Source organism: Ochotona curzoniae, unplaced genomic scaffold (genome assembly GCF_017591425.1).
Source record: "Ochotona curzoniae isolate NIBS_2020 unplaced genomic scaffold, NIBS_Ocur_1.0 contig_2688, whole genome shotgun sequence".
Taxonomy (NCBI): domain Eukaryota; kingdom Metazoa; phylum Chordata; class Mammalia; order Lagomorpha; family Ochotonidae; genus Ochotona; species Ochotona curzoniae.
This window is the reverse complement of record NW_024465553.1, coordinates 7,093,090-7,109,625: the sequence shown is the minus strand read 5'-3', so window position 1 is coordinate 7,109,625 and position 16,536 is coordinate 7,093,090. Positions and strand designations below refer to the sequence as shown.

The 16,536-nt window shown below is 40.3% G+C and overlaps 1 protein-coding gene across 1 annotated transcript in view; it reads right to left on the bottom strand.

Annotated features, from left to right (window-relative positions):
- Nucleotides 1–14,905, bottom strand: part of CATSPERB (cation channel sperm associated auxiliary subunit beta) — a 56,042-nt gene extending 41,137 nt beyond the window's left edge. The window contains exons 1-6 of the mRNA XM_040975581.1: nucleotides 14,827–14,905; nucleotides 14,268–14,356; nucleotides 11,283–11,423; nucleotides 7,524–7,584; nucleotides 3,823–3,918; nucleotides 1,512–1,661 (exon numbers count right to left, since the gene is read on the bottom strand). Coding sequence (XP_040831515.1) covers nucleotides 1,512–1,661; nucleotides 3,823–3,918; nucleotides 7,524–7,584; nucleotides 11,283–11,423; nucleotides 14,268–14,356; nucleotides 14,827–14,905 — 616 coding nt within the window. The remainder of the gene's footprint in view (nucleotides 1–1,511; nucleotides 1,662–3,822; nucleotides 3,919–7,523; nucleotides 7,585–11,282; nucleotides 11,424–14,267; nucleotides 14,357–14,826) is intronic.
- Nucleotides 14,906–16,536: the final 1,631 nt, after the last annotated feature.

The following is a 16,536-nucleotide window of genomic DNA, read 5'->3' as shown; positions in this document are numbered from 1 at the left end:
TCTCTTTTGCAATATTACATATATAACATATTATGCATAAATTAAAAAATTATTTCTGATCCAACATTGGTGCATAATACATTAAACTACCACCTGTGAGGCTGGCATGTCATATAGGTGCTGGTTCAAGTCCCAGCTGCCACATTTGGGACCGGGACTGCTCATCAGAAAGACCCAGCGACCATTACAAGGTTGGAACTTTTATCTCCACACCCATTGCTCCAGGAAGCAGAGAGGAGGAGCAGTTGAGTTAATAATTAACACACTGATGTGATGAAATGGCCATAAAATCTCCAACGTTCTAGTCTTGGAGTGCTTCCAGGTGATAAGCACATCCGTGCACATTGGCTTGCCGGGAGTGGTGAACCGCACTTCCATGGGGACTGAAGTGCCTCTACTTGGGACTCTTTTCAGACCTCACCTGCATCTTGCTGTTCATTTGTGTTCTTGTTAATGACCTTTCTAATAAGCCGGTAAATGTAAGTAAGTGTTTTCACTGTTCTAGCAAACTCCTGAACTCAAGGAGGTTGTGGGATTCTCCTGATTGTTGCTGGCTGGCCAGGAGAACAAGACACCACCTGAGCCTGCTGCCTAGCCGCTCAAATGAGTGACAGTCTTGTAGGACTGAGCCCCTAACTTGCAGGAGTTTGTGGTAGGCTGGAACTGTGCAGAACCAGAGGACGATCATGTGGCATCTTCACAGAGTCAGGAGAATTGCTTTGCGTGGAAGTCCACAGGGTTGGTGTCAGAAGTGTTGTGAATCACAATATAGAAAATGACACTTGTCTTCCCTATACAGAGCTATTCAATAGTAAAGGGAAAATGCACACATGATACAAAACGGTGTGCTTTTAGGAATAAAAATACTGATTACTATCTGTCAGGAAAAGCAAAGGATTAGAAACAATGAATAGTCTCTGGGAAGAAGTAATATATTAATGCAGGGCAGAAGATAAAATCAGAAGAGATACTAAAGTCACTATTATGATAAAAATTGCAGCAAAAAATCCTTCATATATCACACTTGCAAGGAGAAAAGATGACAGAGTAGGTTCTTGGATATTTTTTTTTGATAATTTTAAAAAACATATACTCATTTTTATTTTCTGAGATGGAAACAGAAAAACAAGAGAGCTCTTTTTTGCTGGCTCGCTGCTTTCCACTGATTGACTCCCCTGATGCCTGACACAGCCAGGCCTGGGCCAAAGCCAGTCCAGGTGCTGGGGGATTCAATCCAGACAACCCACAGTGACTGGGGTCCAGTGTTGGACAGTTACCTGCTGCCTTCCACAGTAAGCCCTGTAGGAAGCTGGAATCAGGAGTGGGCCTGGGACTTGAGCAACAGGCACGCTGCTATGGGATATAGGTGTTCCATCTGGCATCTTAACCACTTGATCTAATGCCCACTCTGTAGGGAATATTCCTTTCTCCACTATTTGATTCCAGTTAGCCATCACTGTTGTAAACTACAAAGCATCACTTTTAAGCATTCAATAAAACAACAAACTTACCATTAAGTGTTGTATTCAAAATGAAGCCAAGTAATGCCACATCATTGGCACAGGGGCATTTTGCCACTTTGAGGTCGATCACATGTGGAGATATGCTACTGATGTGATTCCGTGACACTGAATTCCCAATGTTCCATTGAAGAATAGGTTCTGTGAAAAACAAAATAGGTGCTAATATGTGGCAGTATTCTTAAAAATGAAAGGGTTAAAGGGAAAAAAGTAAAAAAGAATGGAAGGGTTGCTTTCCTTTAAAGTCTTTAAAGTAACTATGTAAAGGAATTGTTCTATAGTTCCAAAGTGAGTGTATTATTTCACCTTCGTTAGTTGAAGTTAGGGCAGTTCTTATTTTTTCAGAGAAAATAAGAAAAATATGGTCCCTGTTGCAGAGGAACATGTGGGGTGGGAGATGAAGCCCTGGGCATGCTTGCAAAATGCCATTTGCCACAGGAGCCACACCTAGCAATGGAATTCCTGGATCATCCAGATATCAGCTGCTATGTTGAAAGATCACATACTGATGTTGTGCTCTGCTTGGCCACATGAGTGTAGCAGTAGATAGACAACAACTAGAATAAATCCAGAGTAGCAGTGGTCATGGAGAATTTTAATTGATGGCCAAGAGAGGCATTTCTGGACAACAGACAAAAATTGAGGATGCAACTAACTGGAAGGATCAATCAGAAATGAGATCTCTTTACTTAGCACTCCATCTTTCCTTCCCTCCCTTCTTCCCTCCATCCCTCCATCTCTTCCTTCCTTCCTTCCTTCCTTCCTCCCTCCCTCCCTCCCTCCCTCCCTCCCTTCCTTCCTTCCTTCCTTCCTCCCTTCCTCCCTCCCTTCCTTCCTTCCCTCCTTCCTTCCTTCCTCCCTTCCTTCCTTCCTCCCTCCCTCCCTCCCTCCCTTCCTCCCTCCCTCCCTTCCTTCCTTCCTTCCTTCCTTCCTTCCTTCCTTCCTTCCTTCCTTCCTTCCTTCCTCCCTCCCTCCCTCCCTCCCTCCCTCCCTTCCTTCCTTCCTTCCTTCCTTCCTCCCTCCCTCCCTTCCTTCCTTCCTTCCTTCCTCCCTCCCTCCCTCCCTCCCTCCCTTCCTTCCTTCCTTCCTTCCTCCCTCCCTCCCTTCCTTCCTTCCTTCCTTCCTCCCTCCCTCCCTCCCTCCCTTCCTTCCTCCCTCCCTCCCTCCCTTCCTTCCTTCCTTCCCTCCTTCCTTCCTTCCTCCCTTCCTTCCTTCCTTCCTCCCTCCCTCCCTCCCTTCCTTCCTCCCTCCCTTCCTCCTTCCTTCCTTCCTCCTTCCCTCCCTCCCTCCCTCCTTCCTCCTTCCTTCCTTCCACAAAGCTACCACAAAGCTCTCGGTTGCTACGTCCCTTTGCACAGGGCGTGGAGAACATCCAGGCTGTGGCCTGAGCGGGCCCACGGAATCATTTGGTCTGGCCCCTGCCACGACACCCATAAGTGGGACTTGAAATTCAATAAGTCTATAGCAGGCTACTTTTTAATTTGATAGCTTTGTGTGATCTGTGAGTGGTATTGTAAGTATACAAATAGCCCTTGGAAGGAAAAAACTTTCCCATCCCTATCTAGGTACATTTAAATATGTAAATGATTCAGATTTCAGAATGATAATAAACCAAATAATTTTATTTGGTATTTTAGTATTTAAAAAAATAAATACAGGGTCTAAAAATATAAGAATGCCACAAAGTCAGTATGCCAATAACTAGTGAATAATTGGCTCATTGCTCTTCAAATTTTGGAAACAATAACAAAAAACACATTTTGCCATTTTGTTTATTTTGTTTCAGATAATTTAATTTTGGTTAAAAAAAACCAAAATGACAAGCATGTAATTAAAGATAACTTCTGCTCCCCTCCATAGTCCCATTCCCAAATTCTCCCCAATGTCTAAAATTGCTGTGCATATATTTAGTCCATATCTTAGTAATCCTACAATATGTGTAAGAAGACCACATATACATATCTTTTGTGTGTGTGTGTGTTTTCTTAGTCTTCTGGTTATTTGGAAGGCAGAAAGGCAGTGTGAAAAAGAAACAGAGACAGGCAGAGATAGAGATTGCCCATCTGCTGGTTCACTCCCTAGGTATGTCCAATGGCCAGGTTTGGGCCAGGGCAGAGCTGGGATATATATATATTTCTCCTTCATTTCAACAGAATATTCTCCCATTTACATATTTTTGTCTATTTATGGACATTTAGTTTGTCCCTAATGTTTTTATCTTACTTGAAATAACAGTGCTTTAGATAGGTGAGTATCTGTCTCTTGGGCGCATCTATAACCCACATTTCTCCAAGGCATTTACCTCGAACATAATCCAATAGAGTTCCTTCCGTGGCATAAATATTTAATCCATGATGTAATGTGATTCTTACCAGCCATTCTTCGACAGCTGCAGCATCTGTTTGAAAACAAAACACAAATAATCAGCTAGTGTTCTCATATCTCAGGTTGGCGAAATTTAAGGAACATTGCCTGTATTGATAATCTTTCCCTTTCTAATCACATTGATTGAATCTATATGTCAAAAGTTAGTATGTTTTTCCTAAAAATATTCTGATGATAAAATAACAAAGTGATCATATCATGAAAATAAATTGAGGCACTAACATTTTGAAAAGATCTGTTTATTGAAAGAATTTCAAAGAGAGAGGGCTAGACAGAAAAGAAGAGATAAAAAGGAGGAAGAGAAGGAAAGAGGGAGTGGAGGGAGGAAGTGAGAGTGAGAACAGAAGTGAGAACAAGAGAGGTCTTGGTTCACTTCCCCACATGGCTGCCACAGCTGGGGCTGAGCCAGTCTGAAGCCAGGAGCCAGAGCTTCATCCAGGAGCCCAAGCATCTGGGCCATCCTCTGTTGTTTCCCAAGGCATATTAACTGGGAGTTGGATCAGAAATGGGGCAGCTGGGACCCAAAGCAGTGCCCATAGGAAATGGCAGTGTCACAGGCAATGACTTCACCATAAGTACTATGGCCCCAAAGTACTAACATTCTAGATTGTAATTTTTCTCTTAGAGCTGTTGTAGCTTAGTGAAAAGCCAATGGACACACATGTTGTGAAATGTTGATAATATTTAACAGTAGTCAATGGCTGAAAGTACATTATGTGCTATAAACCATCTGATGGACACTTGAGACATTTTTAAAGATACAAATAATGAGCAAATAGTGGAGATAAAATGCAATTGTGAAAATAATAAATATGGGAGGTCATACTATGGCATAGTAGGCTAAGTTTCTGCCCGTGGTGCTGGCAGCCATATGGGCGCTGGTTCCTGCCATGGCTACTCTGCTTCTAATCTAGCTCCCGCCTATGGACTGGGAAAGCAGTGGAGGATGGCTCAGATTGTTGGACCCCTTCACTCATGTGGAAGATCTAGAGGAAGCTCAGATCAGCTCAGCTCCAGTTGTTGTGGGCATCTGGGGAGTAACCCAGTAGTTAGAAGATGTCTCTGTCTCTCCTCTCTGAGTCTGATCTAAGTAGGGGCTTGCACTGTGGTGCAGTGGCTTAAGCCTCCACTTGTGGTGCCAGCATACCATTCAGATGCCTGTCTGTGTTGTGCAAGCTCCACTGCTAATGCACCTGGGAAAGCAGCGGAAGATGGTCCAAGTTCTTGAGCTCCTTCCACGCAAGACCTGGAAGAAGCTCCTGGCTCCTGACTTCAGCTTGGCTCAACCCTGGTCATTATGGGCCATCTGGGGAGTGAGCCTGCAGATGGATGGTCTCTCTCCCTGTCTCTCTCTTCTTCTTTCTGCAACTCTGCCTTTCAAATAAATAAATAAATGAATATATATATATATATATATATGTGAATATATATGTATATTGCATGTAGAATTAAAAGTAAAAGCATGAGGGGAGCACTCTTATGGTAAATAAAAGAAGTCAGATTCAAAGGCTACATTTAAAACAAAAAAAGATTTATTTATTTTTATTTGTAAGGCAGATTTATAGGGAAGGAGGGAATGAGAGAAAGAAAGATCTTCCAACTGCTAGCCCACTCCCCAAGATGGTTGCAACCGTCAGAGCTGGACCCATCCAAAGCTAGGAGCCAGGAGTTTCTTTTGGATCTCCCACACTGGTGCAGGGCTCCAAGGACTAGAGCCATCCTTGAATGCCTTCCCAGGTCATAAGCAGAGAGCTGGGTGGCCAGTGGAGCAGCTGGGACTAGAGCTGGTGCCCAATGGGATGCTTACGCCAGAGGGAGAAGATTAACCTGGAGAATTACTTCCAGGTTTTAGGATTCCTTTTCTAAGACACAGGTTTAGGCCAGGAAATACTAATAAAACAACTTACCACTTTTTTCTTTTTATATTACATTTAAATAAATTTCAAGGCCTAAAAATTATGGAGAATGACAATAAGTGGAGTACTTTAACTGGGTGACATAACTGTTCTGTATCTTGATTATGGTGATTCTACAATTGTATATATGTGTGAAAACTCATACAGCTAGAAACATCAAAGGGAATAATCCATTAAATGCAAATCATTCTTATTTTAGAATAGAAACAAAGCAAATTGCTCAGTGTGTATCAAGAAGACACTCCTTTACATTCAACAGTAAATACTCAACTCAAAGTTCAAACTGCTGGACCAATGCCTGCAGTATCTGCGTTCCACATGGACACTGGTTTGAGTTCTGGCTGCTCTGTTTCCCACCCAGCAACGTGCTTACAGCCTGGCAAATTACCAGCAAATGGCTCAAGTCCTTGGGACCTCCATCTATGTGGGAGACCAAGAGGAAGTTCCTTGCTACTGGTTCCTGGCTTCGTTTCAGCTCAGATCTGGACTTTGCCAGAGCAGTGGATGGGAGATCTTTTTGTCTTTCCTTCTCTCTGTGCAATTCTGCCTTTCAAATACAAATAAAACAAATCTTTAAAAATATCTAACTGCTTCATCACTTCAGGTTATCACTAAATCTTTGTACAGCTCCAGGGCTGCATATTAACTCACTTTAAAAAAGCAGATAGAGCCAGCACAATGACTCAATTGGTTAATCCTCTATCTTCAAGTGCCAGGATCCCATATGACCACCTGTTGTGTCCTGCCTGATATATTTCCCATGCAGTTCCTTGCCCAAAATCAGAAGAGGATGGTCCAAAGCCTTGGGATCCTGCACCCACGTGGGAGACCCAGAATAAGCTCCTGGCTTCTGGCTTCAGATTGGCTCAGCTCCATCCATTGTGGCCACTTGGGGAGTGAAACCGTGCACAGAAAATCTTTCTCTCTGTCTTTCCTTCTCTATAAATTTGCCTTTCCAAAAGAAAAAAAAAATCTTAAAACACACACACACACACAGAGAAACAGAAATAGGATAAAAATGTTCCTGAAGTTCTTGATGGTATGTCATTTCTAACCCTTCTTTTTGATGTTATTAATGTCTTTTGGGTTCCATGACAAAAATAAATTTCTTTTTCTTCCCCATGTGAGGTTGAGATGTGCTTTTATTTATTGTGTTCACCATACTAAATAGCAAGGATAAATTCCATGCCTGAATATGCTACCAGCTCTGTCCACTGACTCCATACTCACAAATCCCCAAATCAGAATATCCATCTGGATATGGATAGTAACATATAATACAACAGTGACAATAACTGTACATTCCACAAGGGAACAATACAAAATTTAATACAGCCGACAGCATTTAAGATTAAATTAAGTTTTAACAAAATTAACTGATACCCAAGTTTCTCAGGACTAACAAGTTCTAATTCCTAAAAGAAAAAAAAAGTAGAATTTGCTTTAAATAAAGGATAATATAAATATTATGTATGTTAGAAAAAAATCAAAATGTAGTAGAATCGCTAGATAAAGTGGAAGAAGCTAAATTAAACTTAAATTTTAAATGAGCCACAAATAAACTTTTAGCAAGTATATTCCAAATACTACCTGGGACATTTGCACAAGATAATAAAGAATTTTGGTAAAACAAATGTTTTCTACTTGTTTAGTTTGTCAACCTAGGCTCACAAATAAAGCAATTGCTCCAACTCACTCTTACCTGTTTTTCTTGTGATGTTTTCTCTAGGGATATCAATCACCCAGAAAACTTGATCACTGAACTTGAGCAAAGAAGACATAAGAAAAATGTTAATAAAGGCACTTACTTTTACAGTATGCCCTATCGTTTAAAATAGGAAATTGGGGCCAGCATTGTGGTATAGCAAGTATAGTTGCTATGCATTGGAATGCATTGACATTCCATTATGGCTCAAGTCCTGGCTGCCCCACTTCCAATCCAGCTTCCTGCTAATGCACCTCTCTCTCCCTCTCTGTAATTCCGCCTTTCAAATAAACAAGCCATCAAAAAATAAAATTAAATAATAAAATTAAAAAAAGCATTCAATGCACACACACTTTACCCAGCAATTTCCATTGTTGGGAAATTTTACTGTGTTATACCCACATACTCTTAGATGTGAATTGAAACGCATTCAAGAATATTTTTGCATCATTATTTCTAATAGCATAGGACTGGAAATAATGAAAATATGCATGCATCATGTATAACAATATAACCACACAATGGAACACTACGCTGTTAACACAGGCATCCGAAAGTTGCAGCAACCAACTTCACCTATCCAGAGACAGAGCTGTAGATTGGCAGAGAATCTGGAAACTGCACAGGGAAATCTTGGATCACAGGAAGTACAAGATGGTGAGTTCTGAGATTTAAACACAAACTGCCCAAATTCCTGGGCAGCACAGGGGCAATGGACACCCTCAGAAGACAATGTTTTAAAAGTTAGCATTAAGCTGGAGTCAAGACTATAGCTGAAGGACTATATTATTGTAAAACACAGGGGACAACAGGGAGGAGAGAAAGAGGAGTGAGGGGAAAGAGGGAGGCTCTATGACTACCAAACTGTAACATGGAAAATAAGAGTAAAAAATTAGCATAAAAGCCAAAGGAACTTAGCGCAAATGTCAGCTGCCTAAACCATGAGTTGGGTAGTTTACGGTTTCTGCTAAGGCAAGTTATCTATTTGCTTTGCAGAATAATAAAAGTAATTTCTCAGAAGAACATGACAGAGTCTAGAGTTGTTACAGCTTTTTCTTTTCAGTGTCTAGTTTTCAACCAAAATGATAGGACATGAAGGCAACAGGAAAGCATAACTATTAGGAGAAAAAAAAGTAGACAATAAACTGACCCAGAGTGAGTCCAGATGGCAGACCAAGATTTTAAAGTAGTTATTAAAAGTAAGTTCATAGGTCTAAGGAAAATTTTGTCTTCATGAAGAAATGAATAGAGAATTCAAAAACATAAAGTACAACTAAAAATAGAACTCACTGGAGGTAATAAAACTGAAAAGTATAACAATGAAGTAAAGTATTTACTAACCAGGTCTATTAGCAGATAGGAGATGGCAATAGAGAGAGAATAAGCAAATTCAGAGATACTGCAATTGGAATGGTTAGTTAAAAAATAGGTAAATGATTAAAGAAAAATAACAGTTTTAAAGATCTGTAGAACAATCTAATACATTTCAAATGTGCATAATTATAGTCCCAGCAGGAACAGAGACCAAAAATTGTAGGACAGAAAATAATTTTGGGGAACATAGCAGCAGGATACTTTCAAAACTTGGTAATATCACAATCCCAAAATTCCAGAGAATCCCACTTGGGTAAATCCAAAAAAACAAAAACAAAAACGTCCAGGTAAAAAGTGACACATCACATAAAGGCATAATGAAAAAATTAACAGATGACTTCTCATTCAGAAATAATGGTGTCTGATAACATTAGAACAATATGTTCAAAATGTTCAAAGAAAAGAAACCAACCAGAAATTCTATATCTCACAAAAATACCCTCCAAAAATTCAGGTGACCACTGGAAACTTGTTTAGAACTCAAGCAGTGCTGCTGGATATCAAGATAAATAAAAAACTGTGTTTCTAAACACTTGCAGCAAACAATCTGGAAACTATGAAACAAATTATTTAGAAGAGCAATGAAAGAATAAAATGTTAGTAATAAAATGAGCAGCAGATATATAGAACCTATATTCTAAAAACTGTAAAGCATCCTTGAGAAGAAATTCAGAACAAGATAAATGGCACAATATCCCACATTCATGGATTTAAAGACTTATTACCCAAATTTATCTGCAGAACCAATACAACTCCTATCAAAATCCTCACCAGCTACTTTGTAGAAACTGGCAAGTTTATCCTAAAATTCAAAGGGAAACCAGGGATTCAAACTAATAGAAATAATGTTGAAAAACAAAGCTAGAGGACTCCTGCTTCCTGACTTCAAAAGTTAACACAAAGTAATACCAAAGCAATATGTAGAATACGATAAACATACAACTCAATGTAATAGAATTGAGAATCAAGATGGAAGTCCTCATGTTTATGGTCAATTGATTTTAAACAAAGATGCTGAGACAATACGACAGGAATGAACAATAGCCTCTTCCACAAGTTGTACTAGGAAAACTAGCTCCACATACAAAAGAGCGAATACAGACCCCAACCTCACACCATGTACAAAAATGAACTCAAAATAGATCCAAGACATATGTAAAAGCTAAAACTATAAACCACCTAAAAGAATAAAGGAGTACATCATCATGAGTTTGGATCTTAAAAATAGGAAAAGAATAAAAATAGCTATTTCCCCAAATAAGATGTTCAAGTGGTGCATAAACACATGAAAAGGTGCTCAACATCATTAGTCACTTGGCAAATGCAAATCAAAAACATAATGATGTAGCACTTCATACCTATCAGGACGACTGTAACAATTAGATAGGTAACAGCAAAGGCTGAGGAAGGTGTGCAGAAATTGGAACCTAGATATACTGTTGGTGGCAATTAAATTAATGCAACCAGTGTGGAAAACAGCCTGGCAGTTCTGCAAAAAAGTTAAACATGGAATGCCCATTGGATCCAACAATCCCATCCCTAGTTATGTACCCAAGAGAAATTAAAACCTAATTCCTAATTATGCAAACTTGCAAGAAAATGTTCACATGAGCATTATTCATAATAGCCAAAAGGTAGAAACGATTCAAATGTTCATTAGCTGATTTATGAATAAGCACGTTTACACGACAGAATATTATTCATAAATAGGAATGAATTACTAAAAACATGACACAACATGAAAGGATTTTTGACACACAGCACTAATGGAAAGAAGCTGGCTACAAACATGACTTGCTATATTTCACATACAGGAAATGTTTACAGAGATGGGAACTAGGTGAGCGAGTGCTCGCCTGTGGCTGGGAGTGAAGGGAGATGGGCCCTGTCCTTTTGGGTTGGTGATGATGGTGGGACCTCAGTATTAATGTGGCAAAGCTAAGTGAATGCACTCACAACCAAAGAGTAATACACTTTCAATAGGTGGATTGAATGGTGTATAAATATATTTTAAGATCCTTACTAAAAAAAAAGGTGGGTGAAATAATGATTTTGGGGGAATAGAGGGAAAAGAGGAGAAAATCAGAGAGAATTACTGCCAGCTGGTCATACACAGAATTCTTCAAGTTGAAAAGAAACTGATATCAGAGGGCAATTTACACCCACAGAAAAGAATGAAGCACAGTAGGAATAGTGAATATTGAGGAAAACTGTCCAACATGCACCTTTTTCTTCTTGTAATTTCTTTTAAAAAATATGACTACTGAAAGTGAAATCTGTAACATGATACAATATTATTGAAACTATCCAGTTTTAGAAAAATCCTGTAAATAAAAGAATGTTTTCATTAATATAGCACAGACTGAAATAAGATGCAATTACCAATGTTAAATTAAAGTGGAAGATGCCATTGTAGGTACTATTTATGATTGCCAAACTGGGAGCAAGTCCTCCTGATGTGAACACACTTATTGCATACTTTGAAGCAATGTCATTTTCAGCTAGGAAAAAACACTGGATTTTCTGTAAGAAAGGGGAGGGGAGAATCTGGTAAGTAATGACAATTCAATGGAGAACAGCATGTTATATCAACTGAAAAATGTGGCTTTGGGGTGCAGCCACTGCTTAGGTTGCCTGTATATTAATGACCATAAATCAGGGAAAGCAACTGATACATTTCTTCTACTGACTGGCTTATTTTATCAAGGACAACGGTCATTTTGACATTTTGAGATTTGACTATGTTTATAGCCCTTATCTATACTTATTTTATTGGAAAGGTAGATATATAGAGACAAGGAGAGATGGAGAGAAATAGCTTTCTCCCACTGCTTCACCAAATGCCTGCTAGCTGAGCTGATGCAAAGCTAGGGGCCAGAAGCTCTTCCGGGTCTCCCATGCAGGTGCAGGGTCCCAAGGCTTTGAGCCATTTTCCATCGCTTTCCCAGGCCACAAGCAGGGAGCTGGTTCAGAAGCGGAACAGCTGGGACATGAACCGGTGCCAATAGGGGACGTTGAAACTCAGAGGTGGAGGATTAGCCAGCTGAGCCCCAGCGCTGGATTCATGTCTATATTGTTGAGGCACAATGATTTCCTACTTACTACCGGTTGAATTCTTTATTTAGTAGATTAAGTTTCTGATTATAGAGTAACTTGGAAGTGCATCACTGGAAAAATTAAAGGAAAAATAAAGGGAGAAGGAGGAGAATGAGAGCAAGGGTGGGAGGGTAGGATGGTAAGTAACACGATACACGTAAAACTGTATGTGAAATACAGGAAATGCATTCCCCACCTAGAAATATAAAAATAATTTAAATTATGATCTTGCATTTAAGAAATCTATTTCAAAGAGTTACAGAGACAGAGGGAGACACAGAGATCTTCCATGTCCTGGTTCACACCCCAGGTTGCTATGATAGCAGGAGCTTCACTTGGGCTTCCCACAGGAGCAGCAGGGGAGCACTTGGGCCGGCAATTCCCTGCTGTTTTCCCAGGTGCATCAGCAAGGAGCTCTATGTTGGACACAGATCTGCTGGGACTTGTGCCAGAGCTTACACAGGCAGTGGCTTATCATACTGTGGCCCTGATTTTCTTGCCTTTCCACTTGCCATTTCCCACTTCTGAAAAGATCTGTAAAAATGCAGCGATCCCACCTGTTAGATTTTACTGACAAAAGCAACAAGAGGCAGATGCCAAGAGCTCTGTCTGGATTAGTTCTCCCAGCAACTAAAATTACTTTGGGCAGCATTTCCATTTCCCTATCTAAATAACGGATAATCTCGTTCATTCTGAAATATACTCCGAGGCCTCACTCTGGACCAGGCAATGCTGTAGGTGCCATATTTTGTCACAAATGTGAACAAAATAAAACCTCTGCCCCTTGTGAATCTGCTTTCTGGCAGGACTTGGCAGGGAGACAGGTTGAATGTAGGTATTGGGAGCTGGATGAGGGAAACACGGTACAAGCAAAACAAATACCAGGTCAATAACACTAAAGCAGAGGAGGAAGAGCAGCTTGGCGCAGGAGTCTTCAGCACAGAGGTTAACGGTCCTTATCTTAGGGAAGAAGAAGTGTGAAGGCTAAATGTCATAATTATCAGAAAGCACTTAGAACGATGCCTGATTACACCTGAGGCTACAAACTACTCATCATTATCCTGGACAATACCATTACTACAGCCACCTTAAAGAGCGGGTTATAGCTATCTTTTTTTTTTTTAAGATTTATTTATTTTTATTGGAATGACAGATTTACATACAGAAGAAGAGACAAAGATCTGTCTGCTGGTTTACTCCCCAAGTGGCCACAATGACTGGAGCTGAGCCAATCTCAAGCCAATGTCAAGGATCCAGGAGCTTCTGCTCACATGGGTGCAGGGTTCCAAGGCTTGGAGCCGCTCTCTACTGCATAACCAGGCCAAAAGCAGGGAGCTGAATGGGAAGTGGAGCAACTGGGACTTGAACTAGCGGCCATTTGTGATCTTGGCTTAGACAAGGCAAGGATTTTGTCACTAGGCTGTCGTGCTGGGCTCAATGTGGTACTGAGTCTTTCCCAAGGTTATGTGAGGTAACTTTCTTTTTAAACAGGCTACATCTGTCAGACTTCAAAAGGACACAGCAGTTTCATAAAAAAAAAATTATTATAGCCAATTTTTTTTTAAAGTAGAGGGAAGAGGCATCATTACAAAAAAAAAAGAACCATTCTACCCAATTCAAGTAAGGACTAAATGTAAGGGATAGAAAAGATGGTATTAATATAGCATATCACCTTTAGGGTGGGGGTGTTTTGGTATAGCAGTTAAGGTGTCACTTGGAATGCGCACACCCCACATTGGGGTGTCGAGGTTCAATTCCCAACTCCACTCCCGACTCCAGCTACCTGCTAATGTGTGCCCTGGGAGGTGGCAGGGGGTGGCTCACGTACCTAGATGTCTGCTATAGCTGTAGGGTCGGCTGTAGGATCTCTGCTACAGCTGTAGGGTCGGCTGTAGGATCTCTGCTACAGCTGTAGGGGTCGGCTGTAGGATCTCTGCTACAGCTGTAGGGGTCGGCTGTAGGATCTCTGCTACAGCTGTAGGGAAGCTGACCTGAGTTCCTGATTCCCTCTGGCTTCAGCCTGGCCCAGTCCTGGCTTCCACAGGGCTTTTGGGAGTGAACTTGGGGATTTGTCTATCTTATTTTCCCTTCAAATAAATGTATATAAATAAACAAGTAAGCTTCTCTGCCCCCTTCTCACCGCTTCCCCCGGCTTGCTCCGCCCCAGGCTGAATACAGGAGACAAATCCGAGCGGCACAGTAGTATTGCTTTTATACACAGACTTAACAGGAAGGTGAAGGATGGGAATACTTGCTGTTCGTGGACCTTACCAAGTTTTTTGAGGTCAGATACAACTTGATCATTTCATTTTCTTTGGGGAACCCTTCACTAGAGCAAGCAAAGTGTTTCACCATATCACCTAAATAATATAAAAATATGCATTTTAGGTTACTGACAATTTTCCTCATAAGTACCATATTTTTAAACTGGTAAAACTTCTTTAAAAGATTTATTTTATTTTTATTGGAAAGTCAGGTATACAGGGAGGAGGAGAGACAGAGAAGATCTTTTGTCCATTGATTCACTCCAGAGCTGATCTGAAGCCAGGAGTCTGAAGCCTCTTGCAACTATTCATGGAGGAAAATCAAAAAGTCTGCTGAAATATTTCAAGTTTTGCAAACATAAAATGCTCTTTAAATTTTATAAGACTTAGAAGTGATAAAATATTGTGACAAGAGAAAGGCCTCTGAGGGCATAACTTAATGATAGTGGTTCCATAATGTTATTAGAAACTAGAACCTAGACACAATTGGTAAGTAAGGTAAATATTAAAATATGTATTTTAAGTGTAAATGAGGAAGGAACAGAAATGAGGAGTCTGAAACTTACCTTTGTTATAATCTATTCCTGATAAAAATTCAAATGTGTTCAAAAGTAAAACAGTGACATACAAACACGGTGAGTCCATCTGTTGGAGTGAATGAAAATTATTTCCATCATTTACTGGCCACTTATTTTTGAGCTCCTTTGCCTATGAGCAACTACAAAGTAGTAAAGAATCTCTTCAAGTTAAAAACATTTCCCACTATGTGTCAAAAACACAATATAACACTCGGCTATATTAGTATATTATACATATATATATGTATAATATATAAAATCATCATAAAGTAGAAAAAGAGATATGGTTTAGGTAGATTTTCTTTTTCAATGTAGATAACTGTGGGAGACGTGATGTGCTTTATAGCTATGTAAAGCAGGAGCTGATGTGATAAAAGGCTTCATGGGTGGCACAGCCATACCTTAAGGTTGGCATTGATTGTAAGGGGTGGGCATCCAGGTGGTCCTGCAATTTCCTAAATGTTTCTGCTTGGCCTACCAGGAATGCCAAGCTCCAATTGTTCTTTGGGCCATTTTCCCCAGAGTTGTATCTGCAGCCATGAGATTTGAAGGATGAGGTAAGCACCCCTTGGACAACAGTAGCTTATTTCCTGGTAAATCTCCTGATAGCACTGTTTCATTCCTGCAGCTTACTCCACTATTTGTGCAAACATCAACTGGGATGAATGGTGTATCCCTAGAATCCACATGCTGAAATGCTAGTCCCCAGTTCCCCCTAATCTCATTGCATTTGCTGCTGGCGTCTGTAAAAAGGTGATGAAGTGAAAGGGAGGGTTATTAGTGTAGCTCTAATGCAGCCTGACCCAGTCCTTCAAATGAGACAGGTGCAGAGGGAAGGCAGGGGGAGAGACAAGGTACAGAGCTGGCTGAGGGAGAGGTGTAGCCCTGCTCTGTCTCCATCAACCCTACAAACACCTTGCTCTTGGAAGTTTAGCTTCCAGAACTGAACATGTTGATGTTGATATTATGGCAGCCCTAGACATTTAAAGACATATTCATTTTGGTGCAAATTTTGAAATTCGTGAATAGCTTTTTCATAACACATTTTCCATGAACTGTTTGAAAACTGCTCATCCATAATGTGTTTCATCCTTGTGGAACTTGTGGGGCAGGTAACACTGCAGCACACTGCTCCCTGGCACTCTGGCTGCTGCTTTTGTTCTGAGTAATAAAGTCTTTTGCCTCTAATCTACGAGGTGTTTTTTTTTTTATCACACTTACAGCTGGCAAAGACTAACTTATCAGGTGTAACTACTGGTGAGTAAATTAGGTTTGCATTCCTCAAAATTGGCTTTCTTGATTAAATACATGTAACTGACAATAGAAAGTGCGAGCATTTGTTGGATTTTTAAATTCACCGTGTTTTTTGGAGATAATTTAAAAAAAAAACATTCATATATTTTATTTACTTAAAAGAGTGAGAGACCAAGGTGGAGGAATCTACCATGGGGGGAAGGTATGGGGAGGGGTTGGGGGAATCCCAGAGCCTATGAAACAGTGTCACATAATGCAATGTAATTAATAAAAAAAAATGCTGAGAAAAAAAAAAAACAAAAATAGTGGGAGAGAGAGAGAGAGAGAGAGAGAGAGAGAGAAAATCTTCCATCTATGAGCTGGCTCCTTAAAAGCCTGCAATAGCCAGGGCTAGAGCTGGTTGGTCATAGGTGGGAACCAGAAACTCAATAATTCTGGTCTGCC